The 20,674-nt window shown below is 44.5% G+C and overlaps 1 protein-coding gene across 3 annotated transcripts in view; it reads right to left on the minus strand.

Moving 5' to 3' along the window:
- Window positions 1–3,024: 3,024 nt before the first annotated feature.
- Window positions 3,025–20,674, minus strand: part of setbp1 (SET binding protein 1) — a 37,597-nt gene continuing 19,947 nt past the window's right edge. For all 3 annotated transcript variants that reach the window (XM_069139163.1, XM_069139164.1, XM_069139165.1), the window contains 5 exons: window positions 16,352–16,767; window positions 13,950–15,899; window positions 13,650–13,857; window positions 12,485–13,541; window positions 3,025–7,863 (listed from right to left, as the gene is read on the minus strand). In XM_069139163.1, the coding sequence (XP_068995264.1) occupies window positions 7,358–7,863; window positions 12,485–13,541; window positions 13,650–13,857; window positions 13,950–15,899; window positions 16,352–16,767 (4,137 nt within the window). In that variant the 3' untranslated portion in view covers window positions 3,025–7,357. The remainder of the gene's footprint in view (window positions 7,864–12,484; window positions 13,542–13,649; window positions 13,858–13,949; window positions 15,900–16,351; window positions 16,768–20,674) is intronic.

Here is a 20,674-nt window from a genome sequence, read left to right on the forward strand (position 1 = left end):
CCAGGAAGCTACCTTATCTTACAAGAACAAACTAGACTAAAAACGTGGTTAAATAGAGAATCACATATTTGTGAAATGTGAAATTATTCCTTTAACAGAAAGTGACATTAGGATGACACGTGATCTTAGCAAAGAAGGCAAACTCACCAGAAATAGCGAATTTAGGCACAGAGATTTTTTTTTACACTTCCTGAGGCGTTTAATGTCACTTGTACCTCCCCTCTTAACACTCTTTGAGCACATGAAGATCAAATCAAAGGGATAACCATTATGTGACCAGGAAAATATGGAAAGAAAGAGTAGTTTTGTTCACATAGAAATGGAGAGGAAATAGTAGAAGACAACACAAGCAGTAGTTAACAGCTGTATCACAAGTTTGTGCTGCGGATGTTGGTATGACAGGAGTTGAAAGCAAAACTGGACAGAGACCTTCAAAAAAAACAGGCTTGTTCTTTTATCTTCCAGAGTGCACTACGAGGATATGTGCTGCGGTAAAAGGCTGATTTGTGCAGATTTGAGGAAATGGTCAGATTTTGGGAAGAAGAATCAACAACTTCAGGCCACACAATAATCAACAAAAGAGGAAAACCTTCATTGCAGCTAATAAACCTGTAAATGTCAATACAATTTGTACTGATGTTTTGTTTTACCAGTGACTCACTTCATTTCTTACTTAGACAGTTCTTGTGAGTTTGTAGCAAGATGAAAGCTGCCTGTAAAATCCTTAAACTAATCAACTCAACATTCAATATGGCTGCGAAGGAATTATTTACTCCTACAAGGAAACGTACTCATCATATCCAGTCCAAGTCAATAGAGAGAGAGAGAGAGAGAGAGAGAGAGAGAGAGAGAGAGAGAGAGAGAGAGAGAGAGAGAGTCACAGGAACTGGTTAACTTGGACCATGCATATTTTCAGGTGCACACACTGTCAGGTTCTTTCAACCCTAAATCCTACATTCCACAACAGGGTGGATCCACAGAGGATTGGAAGGAAGATCCTCCTAAATGTTTGAACATTTTGTATAAGTCTGAGAACAACAAACCTACAGGCTCCAGCTAAGCACCACAATTCATAAGTCCTGTCCTCCTCCTACAATTTCTGTGTTCAAGCTTCTACCCCTACATTTCCATTACAGTTGGTATGTCCAGATGCAATGTTATGATCTAATTCTGCAAATATTTTCTTCTGTTAGGCGCACTTCTATTTCTGCCATGCAGAGATGCCACTGAAGAAAAGATTTATAGACTTTTAGCACTTTATGAAGTTACAAAGTTTGGAGAAAGATTTTGCACACTTGTTGAAAAATAAAAATGGGTTAGTTATTTTCAGGGCCCGAGCACCGATGGTGCGAAAGCCCTACTGTTCTTCAAGGGATTATTATTCCGCGTTATTATTCTCCGTAAACAACTGCATTTTTTTGAGGCTTTATCATATTCAAAAACTCATGAAAGTTGGTACACGCGTCTCTCCCGGCTAAAAATTTCATATTTTACTTGAGTCCTGAGTGGGCGTGGCCTAATGGCTCGCTAGCGCCCCCTAAACAGATGCTTTAACAAACTCCTCCCACGAATTTTGTTGGACCGACTTGAAATTTAGTCTGTGCACTCTTAACATGTTTGGAATTAAAAGTCATAAAAATAATTTGTTTCCGTTGATCGGTGTGCCCGTGCGCGTGGCGGCCAAAAAGTGAACCAAAAGTCATACTATAGCATGTCGTCACGGCGGGCAATTCCCACTAAGATAGTGGGAAAACCCACACAGTTGTGGGTTTGCGTTGTGAATGTGGTCATACTAATACCGACGTGCAGTGTGCGAGGGCCCGCAGATCACTGTTTAATTTTCAAATGCTTTTCTTCCTTTTGTCCATGATGGAGGCTCCACCTACTGACCAGGTGGAATCTAACATTAATATATAAGTGCCATAGCAATCATTGTCGGAATTGTTTTTAAGTATACAGTAAATGTGATGTTTATTATCTTTCTATATGGGCAAAGCTGCCTTGCTTATTAGTTAATGACTGCTTCTTGAAAAATCCAGTTCCCCTTTTTGTCCATTTGTGGACCTTTCGATCATTAACAATCTTCATGTCATCATTGATAATATTCTCTATACATCTATGTAATCTTTGTACTTGGAGCTTATATATTGGACAACAGTGTTGTGGAGATACCACATATGACACTAAACCCGGTGAGAAAATCCATGTATAGTACATTGATTGATGATTCAGTTTAGCAGGTCTTGCTCAAGAGTAGATCGTTTTGCTGTGCTGTTTCATCGTGATTTATCTCATCCTCCCTCTTGTGCAGAGGGTGGAGTGGGGCCATGTGGGCTCATTTACAGGCATCAGTACAGAGTGATTTGGGTGCAGCCTTTCTGCAGCCCTGACTTCCATCAAAGCGGGGATTTTTTTTCAGCACAACACCGGTTGTGCCAACGGTTCCATCTAGGCACCACTAGATACACTGAGACACATTTGGGCAGCTCACCCTGCAACCATGGTAACAGAAGAATTTTACTAGTTGGCAGCAGCCAATAGTGGGACACTTCCCACTCAGCTCCGTCCAATAACAGAGCAGCCTGCAGCCCAGCCCACCTAGAAGTGACACTGATGGGCTATTGCAGGGAGGATTTAGAGATGTAGGCTTGGCTAATGAACAAGTACGAGAGCAAGAATGTGTAAGAATGTGTGTGTGAGTGTGACTGAGTGAGGCTGTAGCATATTCTGATGAGAGGATTCCCTATCATTTCACCGCAACACGCACACACATTGTGGAGTAGTACTCATTTACTGAGACCATCTCCGACATTCAGCACCAACAGTGCAGCGAGCAATCCTGTCATCTCGCTCCCTTACATGCATGCTGCACACACTCTCATACACGCAAAGTCTCAACTGGCTATTATAATAACTTCAAAATAACTTCCCAGCCTCATCTCGGCATGTGACCGAGCAGTTTTTAAGGATTCAGAATATCAAAATTCAATCTTAACCAGAAAGAAGAAAACACATGCTGCTGTCAGCTGTCAATAAAGTCATTTATTATTTCACACAATGGATAACATGAACAACTTCAACTGTAGTTCTTCTTAATAAGTGCTCAACACTGCCAGCCAACAGAAGGGTAGCAAAAGAATGAGCCTTTCTTTTTGAGGAAAGAGAAATAAAAAAAAAGAACCTACAAGATCATGAAAGATAAACATGACCAAAAGCATGCCAGCAGACATGGATATACATATATATTACATGTATATATGTGCTTAAGACATATATCTGTATGCCAGCAAATGCAAATACAAAATATATGTGTACATTTACACATACATACTGTGAAGGATATATGCATATGCATGCGCATCTAGTATTTACTCTATATGTCAAATATTTGCAGTTTTTAATATTCATACAATGTACAAAAATGCTTCATGAATTAAAAAATTCATTACAAAAAGAAACATATCAAACAATGTACAAGTCTTGCTTCAAATTCAATTGAAATTCAACTTTCGGCTTGTCTAAAATATTTATGCATACAATCAGGTTGAGCATGCAAATAAAGGAAACCCACTCTAGAAAAAGGTTCAAATACACTATGTATACAAACTAAAATATGCCCACACTGTTAGAAGAGCTCACTTTGTGCTCTAAAGAAGTACATTTATTGGTTTTCTCAATGCTTCATCTGCACTTTCAGCTTTGAACAACATTATAGCTTAGAACAGTAACATATGCTGGGAGGATGACTACATGTACATTTATGAGGCTCTGTTTCACACCACCCCTCACTCCATGTGTAGGACACTCAGCACAGCAAGCTACATAGGGAATGAGGGAGTGATCAAAATTTAGGTGCCATTATCTCTCATCCTAGTTGCTGTATTGAAGTGGTAAATGTGGACTACAGTGAATACATCCCAACCACTAATGTACAGTAAGATCAAACACTGCTGCGCTGCCCTTGGTGCGTGACCCAAAGACAAGGTAAAAGATCCTTACATCAGTGTTTAGGGGCCTTCTGTAGCCACTGGTCCAGATTGGCTGCTAAATACATTACAACAACAGTGACCTTGAACCCTATTCACAACCACATCCCCTCTGCAGTCTCTGTGTAGAGTGAAAGCTCTGGATAAGGACAATACTTGTCAGTGTTAGAAGGCACCGGAGCATTGGCTGGTAGGAGAGACAGACAGGACAGACAACACCTGGGGTCTTTAACTCTAGCATCAGACTGACCATAATACGGAGGAGTAAGCTGCCAAAGGTGTAGTCTCTACACCTCATGGCCCACATATCTAGACCTCATCTTCACCACAACAGACTGCAGACCCACCAAAAGTCATTTAGCAAAGCAAGGTTAAGCACACTAACGTTAGGACGAGTGTATTTTTGGCTATTTCCTCTGAGAACTCCCCCAATACACAACCCTCTTGCTTATACTCTTCATGCTACAGCACTGCCCCAACTGGCTGCAGGCAAAGTAGCTACAAGTCAGCCGGGATTCCTATTTTTGGTCGAGTGCACTACAGTGGGGCTTGTATCCTCCAAGAACGTTTACAAGTGTGGTAAGGCAAATTATTTGAGGGTTTTTTGTAATTTAACGGGCTGGAACGATGATCATCAACGTACAGTAAAATTTGTCAAACATGGAAATCTGTTAGGGAAGTCATTTGTGTATCTTTTCTTGGGTCTTGAGCAGTCTTGATAGAGAGAGAAGGTCTACTGTGGTGTTAGGAGACAGTCCCAGCATAGCTGAGCCCAACCGGTATCCATGCAGGATGGACATACTAACACTATTTACAACAAACACATTAATACTGTAGTTTTACATCTGGTTAAGGCTGTACTGCATAGAGCTTGCAGTAACTATAGTTTTCATGAAATGATAGTCACTTTCTGCACAACTTATTACAACTTATTACTGGTATTATTCACAATTCTTGTTACATGAATTCATTTTATTCAGTAAATAAGACCACTTATTTCTCTTTGTCGAAGGGTGGACCCAGAACAGAAATTCCTCTTAAGGTCATTGCCAGGCATGGCCTGATGCATAGCAAACAACAATGTACGAGAATGTGGTTTCCATGACAACCTCCTCTGTTCCTCCTTTGCCAAGTATATAACCAGTTATAGGTTGTAAATAACTCATTAAATACTGGGCAGAGACGTGATCTTCAATTATACATCTAAGACATTGAGTAAAATCACAATCACGGGATAGAAACACATCTGATACAATGGACCTCTCTGTTTCTGCCGCTGCTGCTACAGCGGTATGAAGGTCAGTATATGATGTGTGTTTAATACAATAAGATAATATCTTCACCAGTCCAGCCCTTCTAGCTCTGTTGTGATGACATGGGTCAGAAAACTAGGAGGAAGTCCAGCGACAGACTCGGCGCCTGGTGACAGAGGATGCTGACTATGGAAGCTGTGAAGGGACACAGGCAGTGTCGGGGTTCTGATGACTAAGACACGTGTGTCATATGCACAATCATGAATATTATGGGTCACTTTCTGGGGCACTCTTTGCCACTTCATATTCCTCAGGTCAAATGCAATTGGTGAGAGAAAGAAACATAAGGCACAAGTTGAACTGCTGCAACTGAGAATCCCACCCCCACCCAAAGAAACCAGATTCTCCTGAAACAAAACTTCAACAAACTCGCCAAAGAAAGACTGATCCATTGCTTATATTCTGAAATACTTATTTGAGAAAATACCAACCACTACCCAAAGCCACAGATACTGTAGATAGAGTTTAACAAAAGCTTAACATATTGACACAAAAATCCAAGATGGCTACATTCTACAGTGCACATAGGAATGCTTTACATTGGTGCCAACATGGTGGAGAGTTTGTCAAACTCTGATTTAGATACTTTTAAATAATACACGGAATACTGAGACTTTGGTTTCTAAATCTAAATACTGGATTTAATTTCCAAAAATATTTCCAAGGATATGGACTGAAAATCATGTTAAGTAAGAAAGACTGGGATTAGCTTTTCAAAACACTGACTGTGAGCCCTCTTCAGCTGAACTGTTCAATCGCCACTCAGATTCGGGCTCCGGTTTGACGCTTTTGGCTGCGCAGCCTGCATATACAAATTGATTAAAATAATGCATGCTCTCTGGAATGGATAGCCACACCATCGAATGCCAAAACATAAGGCTGAAACAAGCATGTAAGTGCTGCATTTGATTGATGCAAGTGTATGGTTTTTAATAGTGCATTAAACCAATTTTAAGGTTTACCAAAAAACACTCCTGATATTCCTCCTGTACGCAATGCCCCCTGGATATAAACACAATAATGTATGTGTATGAATGAATACATGTGGTTCTTTCTGTCTGAAAACAAACTTGTCTTGAGTCACACCCATGTCTGTTTTTGGTTATAAAACAATACACACTTTCATTGTCTATGGTACAACAATTCTATTTAATATACTGTATGCCAGTACAAATCTATGAGCTGGTTTCCCATTGTACAAGGCAGGCAACAGTGGACTTTGTTTATATGTACAGTCTGGGACAGCCTCATCCACCATATTGCCTTTATGTCACTGCCCAGGAGAGGCCTGAGCAGGGCAGGAGAAATAAACGACACGGGGGGTAGATTGAGGGAGCTCAAGCGATCGGAGATGTAAAACATTAGTAGGAGTGGATGGGAGGACAAAGTGAGATGAAATCAGCTAAAGAATCAGGGTGTCAGGCAGGGAGGGGGACCACGGGTGGGGAGCTGCCAGGAAGTATCAGTTACTTCTTAGTAAGAGCAAGAAAACTAGGGAGGTACAGATGGGTGAGGACAAAAAAAACAACCAATTGGGATGCTATAAGTGAGAGGGTAAGGTGGCATAAGATGTAATATCCCACGTCTTTGACAAGCTTCTTCAGAAAGGCAAAATTAAGCAGAGCTGCACAGTTTTATATTAACCATTCTCCCTCCCCTTGCTGGTAAATATATGGCTAAAGCCACATTCAGATACAGTATCATAAAGTACCATACACATCACTGTATCAGATACATAAAGAATCACATAATATCCTACACTATCATAAGTACCACACACTTTTATAGCATCAGATTCAGTATCAAATAGTACCATATAGTGCCATTGTAAATAAAGGTCCAATGAATCTTTGAAAGGCCCATGTCTGGTTGGGTTTAGCAAACCAAGGGATGGCACCGAAAGTGATCCCTCCTTCTCCACCACTAACCCACTGTTCCTCATAACAAAGTAGAGAGGCGAAACAAGTCAAAGTGCACCAAGGAGTCCTAAAATTAAGGGCACTGCATCTGATGTGAACTGCTCTTCATTCGGTCCTGGAGCTGCTTTCTGCGGCAGGTCTATTGACTGGTGGGAGCCCATAATTCGTCCCTGCTGTGGCCCCTGCCTCTGCGTTTCCCACCTTTCGCCAGCGGCGGCACAGACCGCGCTTGATGCACCACGGTCTCAATAGTCGCTGAGATGGAGTCGTGATTGGAGAACTCCAGAGGCTCGGGGATCAAGCTCGGCCTGAGGCTCTGCCTTCCTGGCAGGTTATCGCACCTCTCCAGGACAGGCATCCCCAGAGTCCTCCCATCACCTCTCCTACTGGCCAACATGTCCAAACCTCGACCATCGACCCAATCTTCCTCCCTCCTGTTGGTCGGCTCTGATTCCTCTAGGGGTTGTTTTCGGGGCCGTCCGGGCCGTCTTTTGATGACGTTGTTTCCTGTTTTGGCTTGTCGCTGCAGGCGCTTGGCACGGAGGATCTTCTGCACATGCTCAAAGTTCAAAGAATGCATCCTCCTAACGTCCTTCTGAATCTGTTCCACTTCACGACGTTTATACCTCCGCTTACTGGGAACACCTGCAAGAGGAGAGAGTGAGAGTGAGTGAGGTAAATAAATAGCAGGTATATAAAGAGAAAGGAGCTTTAATGCTAGCGTGTCAGTCAAAATGAACAACCTTGGAAAGATGAGGAAAGACATCATGCCAATTTAGCTCATGGAGAGAATGTCTTTTTTTGTTCAAGAACTTCCTGCTAATTTTGAGATATTCATGTAAGCTTTTCAAAGCCCAGCTGAGCCAGGAGAGCAGATCCTATCCTGTAATTGTCTACTAGAGAGCAGAGCGGAGAGGGGATAGGAGGAGATCCTATTCTGCTAGCAGGAAACCCACAGAAATGTCTCCTTCAACCATTTAATATGCCGCTACACAATAACAACCCAGTGCATCTGGAGCACAGGCTGCCAAAAAGCCAAACACATCCACACACACCAATACAAATACACATATTGACACACTTATCCGCATGCACATACTCACACAGACACAAATACAAAAACACACGTACGCATACATGCACATTCCCAACATGCACAAATAATGAATTCAGCAGTTCAGAATGGCTGAGCAGAAGAAACTGGAGCCATATTGTTTCCTTCACACTGGTGAACTGGGCAGTATGCCCTTTACATGCTGTTCTATCCTTTCTCCTTCCCCCTTTCCCCATCACTCTCATTCTCTTTTCCCCTCTACTCTTCACGGGCGGCAATAAGCTACTCTCTAATTTTCAATTAAACGGGTAACGCTGCACCATTTCATTTCCGTCTTTATTTCAGAAACCGCTTCCTCATCTTGGTGTGTCTCTGTCATTCTTTTTGTTTCCCATCTCTGTTCCATTTCTTAGTCCCCCTCCACCCCTCCACCCCTCTCCCCCATCCTCCCTCCTCTCCCTGTCTGGGCAATGTTCCCGGGGCTCGGACTGAGCCACAGCCAAAATGGAGGAAAAGCACAATCAGTCACCAGTCCCCAAGCAGTGTGCATACAACATGCTTGGTGTCTTTCTTGAGCTTTTACTCCTATTCCTGGATTCCTCAACCATGTCCTTTCTTCCTTTTCCTCCAGGATCCCACTGATACAGAGTAGCAGGTTTCTGCAGTGCTCTCACACTTGATGACAACATTAAGCCAAAGCAGCTCTCAATTTTATACATCAAATATGGCAGGTCAGATTGCTTGAAAATGTGTAAAAAGTGATGGCAGTGAAAACATTTGATAAAATACGGCATGCGGGGTTTTAATATTTCACTCTTGTTTTTCAAAGCCTTGCAAAGCTTCAATAAAAAAAAAAGCAGATACAGAATATATGTGCGGGAATGTTACCCAACGGGAATGTTGAATTGAAAAGAGTTTTAAGATTGTCGAGCGCAATGTCGAGCTGTTTGCTAATGAATTAAGAGTAAGAGAAGATACAGAGAGTCTCGACTACCCTCCATTTAAAACTCAGAAGAACATCACTCTGTTGTTGCTCAAGAATTCAGGGCAGACAGAGAAATTAGTTAATGCAGAAAGTACTAAGTAGCAGTAGTTTATGAGCTGCACAGAAGTGAACACACGCTCTGCTCACACACACACACACACACGCACGCACACGCACACGCGCGCACACACACACACACACACACACACACACACACACACACACACACACACACACACACTACAAAGTAGCAGAAATTTATGAGCCCCATACACGGAACATAAAACCGGTGACCTTCAGCAGCGTGAGGGGCCGTATAGCAGTGAGGACCTGTTTCTCTGTGGAATAGGAAGTCACAGCAATGCTGAGATACATGCTCACTCCTCCAGCGCTCGTGCTGTGGCCGAGACCAGGTTTCTGACAGCATGAAGTGATCCCTGATGTATGTCATTTAGTGAGTGTTTCTCTGGCTGAAAGTGCATGCATGTGTTTGAACAAGTCATGTGACTTGTTCTCTGTGCTGGACCCATCGCCTGTCACGGGATCTCTCCTGTGGCTGCCGGTGCCTCATTCCAGATGTTTTGGATCTTGATCTTCATCCTCCAGGAGATGCAGCTTTTCCTCTTATCTCTCTCTGCCCCATGTGTGCATGCTGTCCGTGTTTCCCTCTCCTTCTTTGTGCTCGTTTCTTTGATATGTGTGCTAATGTTCTGTCTCTTGTAGGTTTGTGTAGCCTGTCCTCTTTCTAGTTCTTCATCAAGGAGAACAGATTGTGCATTTCTATCTGTTTCATGGCATCTAGAAGTTGCTTGACGTCCCACCAAATCTACTCTTCATATGTTTCCTGTCGACTGTATCTATAATTTCTGTCATCCTGATGTTACTGTATTTTTCACTATCCTGTGTCTGCTCATCCTGGAAAATAGGGATCTCTCCTCTGTTGCCCTTCTCAAGATTTTTTTTTTTAAATTTTTTGGGGGAAGTTTTCTTTTCCTTAGCCATCAAAGAAGTGGGTTATATCACACCTCCTCAATATCAAATTACACAAATTTGTGATTTTTTTATTTTTTTATATTGAGCTGTATAAATAAAATTTGACTTGACTCCACACAAAGAAAATTGCTGTCATTAATTCAGTAGAAGATGATCTGCTTTTATGCAAATACCCAATACCCAAATTGCTGTCAGCTGCAGTGAGACCTGCTGATTAGTGAAGACACAAACACACAACATACACACACACACATGCATAAAAAATAAAAGTGTTGATGATCTATAAACTCATAGTTGCATGGTCAGATAATAATATGAATGTTGCATCTGTATCAGCTTGTGGATGGGGATCTATCTATCTGTGTGTGTACCTGTGTGTGTGGCAAGCATTCGTATACACACGTGCCTGTGTTTTAATTGGGCTAAAGCTGTGAAGTGAAGCAGTAAGTCATGCTACAGGAGGGGCAGGGGGAATGGGGAATAGAGGGGGTAGTGGGGGAATGAGGGGGAGGGGAGACAAGGGAAAAAGCAGAAAAAGAAAGGGAAGAGAGAAAGAGAGATAGAGGGGGAGAGGGAGGAAGAGGCAGAGGAAGGAGGGGAAATCTGCATATGGATGTGAGAACTGTGAGAGAGAGGCAAAGGAGGAAGGCAAGGGCAAGAACTGCAGAAGCAGCAAAAGGGAAGGGAAGGACATAAAGGGTTGAAGAGGTATATAACAACACTGAAGGGATAATGTAAAAAGGGCGGGGGGTTGGGAGGGTAGTGGTGGTGTGGTGTGTGTGTGTGTGGGGGGGGGGGGGTTGAGGGGTGGAGTGGTGGTGGTGGTGTGTGTGTGTGTGTGTGTGTGTGTGTGTGTTAGGTGGGGCGGGGGGGGGGGGGTGTAGTGTGTATATGAGTCATCCGTCCTGGATCCCCTGGGGTAGGGGGTGTATTCTAACTGAGCCCCTGGCTTCTCCTCCCCGCCACTGGACTAGGCCCCAGTCATTAAACCCCTGGCGGCCAGCCAGCTCTTTTAACACAGGCAAGGGCCTTTTACGGCGTGTCTGTAGAAAATAAATCACACTGTGTGAATAATATATCTCTGGCAAAGGCATTGGCAGGAGAGAGGGAAGGGAGGGAGGGTGGGGAGGAAGGAGAGATTGGTGAATTATAGTCGTCTCCATCCATGCATTACGTTCTCTTTATCCCTAGCCAGATGTGCTCAAAGACAGCAGAATACAGAATGTACCAAAATACACATTATGCTGGTAGTGAGAATTTGGGGCTACCCTGCTTCTTTGTCTGCTCTAAGTCCTGGTAATGCTGTGCATAGCATATTTATAAATAGGAATCACCTTGACAAGTATTATGGCATATACATTTAAAATGGGGAAAACCCTACTAAATCTGACTAAATGTGATAAAGCCAACAAATAACAGAAATCCATTATCACTCAGGAACAGAATAATATATGATATATAAGCAATTATTTTTGCAAGCTTGCTCCTAATTTAGCTGTGTTAACAGGTCTGCAACCTTGGCAGCTTAACATTCTATATTACTGGCTTGTGTCTCTTTTTTTTTTACTGCTATGTGTCAGACCCATTAGCCACAGGACAGTATATTGTGATTTATTATACTGTATGCACATACAGTGTTTCCCTCATAGCAGGGACACCCTGCTCATCCAAACTATGTCAACATGGTAAAGTCATTGGCTAAATCTGTGGTTAAAAAAAGGTCACATTATAAATCACCAAGTTTTCAGTTGGTGTTTTTGTCTGCTGTGTGACCAAAGACACGATCCGAAAAGTTTTGTTTCACTCATACATTCCTGTTCCTACTATTCTCTGACAGACAGAAGTCTCACTGTTTTATGTAAAGAGTACTGTAATGTTATGAGGTCAGTTGCTGTCAATGTTAGCTGAATGCTTGTCAATATTTCACGTCAGAACCTTTCCACTGGTGGACCATGGATAGATTCATTTTGTGATATCTTCAGTATGTCTCGCCAGAAGTGAACTGGTTACAACAAGCAAACAACATGATCAACTGCAGTTCAGGCTAACCTCAAACCTCCAACACATCATCAAAGTAAGCAATGCATTTTACTATGCCGCCGTTGTCAAAAGAAAAAAACAACTCCTGCTGTCATGGTTTATGATCATGACAAAGGGACAGTGCACTCTCTTGTGAATACATAGTATGGTAAAACAAAAACAAAAAAGTTAAACCTGATTTAAGTGGTTCTTACCAGTGAGGGATGGATCGGGACACTTGTTCATTGGTCCTGGCTCCTGCCTGGCAGTTTGGAATGACATTAAGCCCTGATCTCCAAACACAGTGAGCCTCGTCCTCCTGCTCTGCCCACCACACTCGTCCTCCCGTGACCCCAAAAAGAGGTCAGAAGCTGACTCCAGCTGCTGTGATTGGCTACTGTAGCTGTTCATGAAACTCTTTCTTGGCTGTCCAGTCTGATGGGAATGGAACTGACTGTCAGCAAGAGTGTGTGTAGACAGCTGGTCCGACTCAAAAATCCCTAAGCTGGATCCCAGGGTTGAGCCTCTAGCATTGCCCCTCTGCTTCTCCAGATGCTTTGAGGGACCCTGACTGGCCAAGTCCCTCCTCTCGTTCAGCATGCTGAGGCGTGCATTGGTCTTAGCTCCACTAAAGAGTCCACCCAACTCCTGCCGGTCTCGTGGTGAAAGGAGGGGTTCATCCTTGTGCTTATGTTTATGCTTGTGCTTCCTCTTATGGAGACGAACCCCTGCAAGACCACCTGCGCTGCCACCGCCCAGGCCCTCTCCTCTTACAGTGGGCCCCTGGAGTGACCCACTAGCGCTGCGGAGCTTGGCCCCAGGCTGGAGTTTTGAGTGTCCACTGGAGTGGAAAGCCTTGGGAGGGGGGACAGCAGGCCTCATGAAGGGAGATGGAGGTGCAGGTCCTAGTGAGTGGTGGGGCAAGTAAAATTGGGGAGCAGGGGGAAAGTAGCCCAGACTCAGAGGAGTTGCGTAAGGCATCGCATACGGTGCTGCATAGTAATTCCCCCCTGCCAGCGGATAACCATATCCTTGAACAAAAGGCAGCTTTGTTGTGATTGGCTCGCTGGCTTTGGCTGGACGGCCACGTCTCCTCTTTGCCTTAAGATCGGCACTCCTGCGGAGGTATGAGCTGGAGTCATAGGGGTAGGAGTCGTAGGTAATAGGGTAGTAATGATGGAAGTTGAGGCGGAAAATGGAAGGATATGGATGCTGTGGGTAGCAGGTGTATCGTCTGTGAGACACTCGTAGCTGCTGGAGCTTTACCACAACCTACAGGGAGGTTGAAAAGAGGAAGTATTTAGAAAAACACATTATACACGTGAACATTATCGTGTTTGGTGAAAGATTATACACAGGATTTATTTTATTGTTTCTAACCTCCTCCAGTTCAGAGAGAAAGTGAAGATGATCCCGGCTCTGTAGGCACTTCCTTTTCCGCCGATGATGTTTTTGCTTCTTTTCCTGCTGTGACAGAAAGCTATCGACAGCAGTAACTTGCCGTTCACAGCGTGCTCTGCTGCCCCTGTTGGATGCCTCCAGAGCTGCTGCCTCTGCTGCCTCAAACCCACACAGATCAAAGGAGTACCTGTGTGAACACAACATAAAATGACATTCCATTATATACACATTATAACTACAAACACCTATAAATCAAAGTATAAGTATAGTGTACTGCACCTGCGTCGAGAGGCATGACCCTTCTCAGTTTGATCTGAGGTGCTGTTGTTGTCTGTCCCAATCCCACTGTCACTGGGAATGGTCTCCTCACTATGGGACTCGCTGATGGGGGACAGGGTCACCTCCTTCACTGATGCCCCCTCTGACAGGTGGGAAGGTGAATTAGCCAGAAGTCGTGGAGGAGACAGCTTCCATCCCCCAGAGAGAAAGCTCCGGCTTGGTGGTTTGGAGGGCAGGGCTGAGATGGGCTGCAAACTGGGCATAGTGGCATCAGAGTGGGTGGCTCTTATGGATGTAGCACTGGAGCTGGGAGATGATGTGGTGGAAGGCACTACGGGGCTCTCGTAGAGACTTGATGTTGAGATAGACATTGGTGGCTTGTCCCTAGTGGTTTTGGGAGGGTTTGAGCCTTGGGTTTCTGCTCTGGGTTTCCGTCCTCTCTTCTTACCGATGTAGATGGTTCCTCTCTTGCTGACATTTATCTGTTTCCCCAACCGAGCCTCAATGGTGGACGCCATGGCACTCATAGCTGAGGTAACAGGGGCAGAAGAGGACTTCAGCCCTAGAGAGCCATTCTGACTGGATCCTGAAAGGATTTCATTGAGGATGCTCTGCATTTTCCCAAGCTTCATCTTATTCACTGGTCTGGAATGGCCCCTGCCACGCTTCAGTTTCAGACTGTTAGAATTGGCGTTAGTTGTTGTGGAGGTCATTTGCACTAATGTGTTTAGTGTGTGTGTCTTCCTCCTACGGTTTAGCCCTACAGTGGTTTCCTGTGCCAGTGGGCTTGGAGGTGACGTGGAGGTGCCCTCATGAATGGTCTCCACTGTTAGGAGGGGCTGTTTCTTGGGGCGTCCTCGTTTCCTCTTAATGGGAGTGTGGACAGTTAGGCTGTCAGTGTTGGTGTAGAGCGGGCTAGAGGGGGTGATGGGGAAAGCGGAAGGTGGGTCAGCTAAGGTCAAAGGACTACCCAGGCTGTCTCTCTGGGGTGATGTGAGGCTGGCATGGCTTTTAGCTTTCAGGTAGGACCATCTGTCATTGGCCTTGGTTGGTCTGGAGCTGGCTGTGGAGCTGGTGCTGTGGCTAGGGCTAGGACTCAGGTCCGCCCTGGGTCTAGGGCTTGGACTTGGGCTGATGTTAGCCCTGGGTTTAGGGCTGGGGATAGGACTGATGCTAGCTCTGGGGTTGGGGCTGAGGTTCTGGTTCAGGAGTCTGGGGTTCATGCTGAGATTGGGTTTGTTGATGTGATTGTGAATAGGCTCTCTGAGTTTAAGGGTGTCTGGTCCGAGTTTTGGACGACCTACAGGGTTCTTTTTTATCCTGTTTACACTCAAATCTGACTCTTGGTCAGGCCCACTTGTCACTGTCTCTCCTCTTTCTGCCCTCTCTACCCTCTCACCTTTTTCTCTTTTATCGCCTTTATCTGCTCTGTCTGCTTTTTCCATCCTCTCTCCACCAACATCAGCCTGACTTGTGAGTCGAGAATCATTTTTGTGAATCTCTATCTTATGTGCTACTTTGGGTTCTGGGGGCCCAGGCTGGTGCTTCTCGGTAGTATCAGAGTCCAAAGTCCGTTGCTGTGATTGCTCCACTACAGAAAATGACTCGTCAAAAGAAGGCCTCCTCCGCCTCTTTCGTCCTTTCCCTTCCTCTGCCAGCACGGACATCCCTCTGTCTTCTTCATCTCCTTTCCTCCCAGCAAATGTTCGCTCCCTTTCCCCTTTTCTCCTCTCCTCTCTTTCTTCATGGAACCTCTCAGCAGTCTCCTCTTGCCTGTATTTTTGCCTCTCCTCTGAATTAATCGGGCTCTCCGATCCTTTCTCTGTCTGTCTTCCCCAATGTGTATCAGCACTGTGGGGATTACAGAGCATCCTCTGGGAGTCCTTCCTGCCGTACTTCCTCTTGATGTTCCCAAAGAGCTGTTCACTGACCTCTTGCAAACCCCTCCCCCTGGAGAGAAATATACAGAGAAATAATTATACAGAGCGAAAAAGAAGGAGAGAGACACAATTTCACCAATACTATACAATCAGTACCATTATGAACATTAACTATGTCTGTGTTAACAAACATAGGAGCGAGTCTCACAAAAGGACTCTCATGATATAATTCCATAATAAAAAAATAAAATTTTAAACTTGTGTTCCAGAATAATTTAATCACTGTGTGTGTATGTTAACAAAGGATGTTACATTTTCACTTTATCATTCTTTAAATTTTCCTTAGTGAAGCCAATAAGATTAAACACACAAAAATGTAACATTGTGATGTAGGCACATATTATGCTCCATTGTTTCAGCTTTCCCCATACCCAAGTGGTAGTGTACAGTTGTGTTGAGTTTTGTTGTAGTGATCCTGTTTAGCTCATGATAAGATCCACCACACAGGGAAAAGGACTGTACCTGCTGAGAGAGGTCAGGTTGAGAATACTGGCATCTGTAACCACTGGCAGCTGCAGGTCTGGAGTCAGGGATCTCTGAGGTGAGGGACTCGCTGTTCGTGAGAACGGTTGGGTTGGATCTAGCAAAGAGTTTCTACAGGCTCCTGCCAAATCTCTGGCTGGCTCACAATCTGCAGGATGGGCTGGGGATGCAGAAGCTGCCGTAGACGTGATCCAGTCTGGACTAATTTGGTGTTGGTGTGCATGAGCATGTTGGAATTTTTGCGTGAGGGTGTGCTGTGTTTGCTGTGTGTGTGGGAGTGTCTGTGCAGGAAGAAGGGAGCTGCGAAGCTGGTGTTTGGGCAGAGTGTGATCTCCCAGTAGTTGCAGCAGGCCTTCCTCTTTCTGCTCTGGCATTCGGAACTGGCGCTCGTATGTCTGGTGACAACAGAAAAGAGAAACAAAGACTGGTTACTACACACAAACTGCAATCACAAGGCCGCTTTATATAGCTGCAGGCACAGACAAATGATATGATAATGATAATGTGATGATAAAACTATGACAACTCTATTTCCTGCCTTCATAACATCAATCTACACAACATCCAGCACTGCATACATTTTCATTTTGTCAGCACATATCAAATCAGTGATTTGTTGTGCTCTAATATGTCGTTCTTCTCTTTTCAAGGCAGAACTGAAGATTTTAATACATCTTGTGTGCATGAGTAAACAGTGTGCAACAAAACAAAAGGGTTGTTTACAGAGCAATTAAATTCCTGTGGCAAGGATGTTGCCTGCTGTGAGAGCTGGGGGGGATGGAGTTGGGGGTGTCTGAACACACACACAGTATTTACCACAGTAGCTCGGCTGAGTCCCTGCCCTAGATCCAGAATTATTTACTATATATCATCAATATTTTGTGATGATAACTCTCTTGTACTGTTCACAACCATAACTTGCAACCACACGCCTCATGCAATATACATACAAAAACTGTGATACAATTTATCCACATTTTTTTCAGGTGAAGCGTCACAAATCTGTAGTCAACCTTTACGGAGGGCCTACTTTACATTTGTCAGTGTAAAATGGAACATACAACAGCTTGATATACTGTATAAGACAACAAAACCCTGCTTAATGTATCACTGCTGCATAATCAGTTCTGCTGGAAGATGAGAAATAGAGCAGCGGATGGCCTTTGTGGTTTAGCCTGTTATTAACAGACTCAGTATGACGCAACAAGACACTGTTCTGCTGCGCTGCAGGGAGATGTAACCTAACCACAGGCCTGCCTCTCAGCATGTGCACACAAACGTGCAACTGCACACGCACACACTCACAGTTGTATATAGTAGATGCACACATTTCAAAGGCTTTTCAAAATCTTAAGTCTACACATAGCAACACTAAATGCCACACAGACACACGCACGCTGAGACACGCACACACACACACACACACACACACACACACACACACACACACACACACACACACACACACACTACTAGCATATACAGTATAATGTACTCTTATTCATCTTTACTATCTTTCACCCTGCTAATGTTCTGTTCTGCCTTCACCTCCTCTATCACTCTTTCTACTCTCCTGTCCACCGTCACTAGTCAAGTAGTGACACTCACTTTGTTTCCACCCTCGTTACAGAAGCTGTTTATTGACCAGACACAAGCTACCAAACTCACAAACACAAAAACACACATTGACGCAGAGTAGCATTCACAAAGCCAAAGTGCACACTCTCATTTATCTCCTGAACACACTGCTATGGTATCCTTTCAGTTATGAGGTGTGTGTGTGTGTGTGTGTGTGTGTGTGTGTGTGTGTGTGTGTGTGTGTGTGTGTGTGTGTGTGTGTGTATGTGTGTGTATGTGTGTGTATGTGTGTACGTGCGTGCAAGCGCGTGTGAACACGGCGACACTGGAGAAGAGACGCTGTGAGTCCGCAGAGGGATAAGATGACAGACACCTGATACGCACTTGCTTTCTCATTTAACCTGTCCTAGAATACCTGCTGTTTCAGGTTAAAGGAGGGCACAGAAAAAGAGACCGGCAGGGAGATGGGGGTGGTTAGGGGGAGACAGACAGACATACACATGCACACACACATAAAAATACATCCTCCCCACTGACCACAAAGAGACCACAGAGCAATAATAAAAAGACAAGGCATGGACACCTTTCCTAGAGATAGGAGAGAAAAAGAGAAGAAAAAGAGAAATAGAGAGCCCCCCCCTTTCCCCTTTCCGGTTGAGGCTGGGTTGTTGGCACCAGTTCAGCTTTTTGTTCTTAGTTTCCTCCCTTCTACCACCCTCTACTCCATCCTCCCCTCCTCTGTGCTTCTTATACTCTGAAACATTTCCAAGAAAAATACATGCACTGTCTGATATCCACAAAAGCAAACATAAATAGTGGTCATGAGGACGATGTATTACCATGGTTGTTGTTGTCAACATAGTATAAAAAAAAAAAAACAACCTCCTTATTGCCCTTGCCTCTTCCAGACGGTGTCAACCTTGGCCACTCATATAACTTGACAGGTTTTCATTTGATAATTACTCAACATTTTGATTTGTGTTGTGCACTTTTTGCCTGTATTACATGGCCCCTTTATCACCATAATATAGGTCCTTATCAAGCACTGTAAAAACCCTGTTCTCATAAGTTTGCACTGCTACAATCAGGCCACAGAAAAACGTCACTGTACCTGGCAAATTGATTCTGATGTGGTGAATGTTGTGTTTTTGATACATGTTATCTTCGTGTGTTACTGCTGGCCTGCAGCAGGGGGCAGCGGTCAGGAGATCAGCACAAGCAAGCATGGACTCTGACCCTTACGGAGATCACAAGCACAAGAACTGTAATACTTCAACCTTTTCCACACAGTCCTTCCTCCATGAGTCCCCACTGATCAAATAAAGATAAGGATAAAGACCAGCGCAAAACAGACTCACACCACCTTTACTCTGCCTTTTGATGCACTCTCCCTCCCTGGAGGCCCTCCCTTCTGTGTTTAGGAGTATTTCACAGCTAGGTCAACAACCATTTCTAGGATGTCTTCCTCTGGGTCAGCACTATACCAACAGGGATTCAGTCACACAAACACTGCCAGACACCATAATGCAGGCCAATATGGAGCCGCACATTCCTTTCCAGTGGTGATGTAACCATTAGATAAGGTCAGAGTCAGTGGAGGAGGTCATGGATAATATGTGACTAAGTGCTGCAATCGCCCAACTGAAAGGCACTTTGCAAATGAGTCAGCATATATTTACTGACAAATGTGTGTGTGTGTGTGAGTCTGTATCACACTCAGCAGGCGATTGTGAACTGAAATCTGGATGTAAAATATTGCACTCCTGTATCCCCTGGTTTGACATGAAGGGAGGTAGGTGACGGCCCCTGCTGTCCCTTCCCTCTCCTGCAGCTTCTCCTTTCTCCACTGCTGAAACTCAGGAGTGGAACCTCTCACACACACACACACACACACACACACACACACACACACACACACACACACACACACACACACACACACACACATATACACACAGAGCACCCTGGCTGCACCATTATACTGGGAAACCTAAACAGGCACACCCAAATCTCACAACCCAGCAAGCATACACACATACACAGGCGCAAACATATACACAAACTCCATGCTCGCATGCACAGACGCACACAAACATGCTGCCCTTCAAATAGTTTTTCGCAGCCTTTTATTTGGCTGCACGCCCAGTGGTTAGAGTGTTTCATTTTTCCCTGTGTATGGAACTGGGCAGCTGTCCAGACAGACACACAAAGAGAAAGAGAGAGAGCGGCACAGAGACAGAGAGGGAAAGAGAGGGAGACAGGGGAGGGAGGGAGGCAGGGAGGGGGGGTTACTGAAAGAATGAGAGCGGCAGAGAGGGAGGGAAGAAGAGGACCAGCAGAAAAACAAGGAGAGGTGCCTAGACTCGTTTACAACTAGTTCCCTCCAAAACCTTATGATTGATATGATCCTCTCTTTTTTTCCTCGCTCTCACCTTGTCACACACACTCCCCTTGGTTTTGACACCAATGCTGTCTCCCTCTGCCCCTGTGGTCTCGTGCACGGCCCCCACTACTTATCTCCTCATCCTTTTCTTCTTCTTTTCTCTTTTCTGTAGCTGACCATTCTCCTCCTGTGGGAACTACCACCCCCACCCACCCCCACCCACCCCCCTCTGCCCGCTTCTCTCCAGCTCCATTCAGAGTGCTGCTTCTCTGTGATCTGTGTTTCTGACAGCTCTGCACACACACACACACACACACACACACACACACACACACACACAC

The sequence above is a fragment of the Embiotoca jacksoni genome, unplaced genomic scaffold (genome assembly GCF_022577435.1).
Source record: "Embiotoca jacksoni isolate LCO1_2020_lvr unplaced genomic scaffold, fEmbJac1.0.p SCAF_8, whole genome shotgun sequence".
Classification (NCBI taxonomy): Eukaryota; Metazoa; Chordata; class Actinopteri; family Embiotocidae; genus Embiotoca; species Embiotoca jacksoni.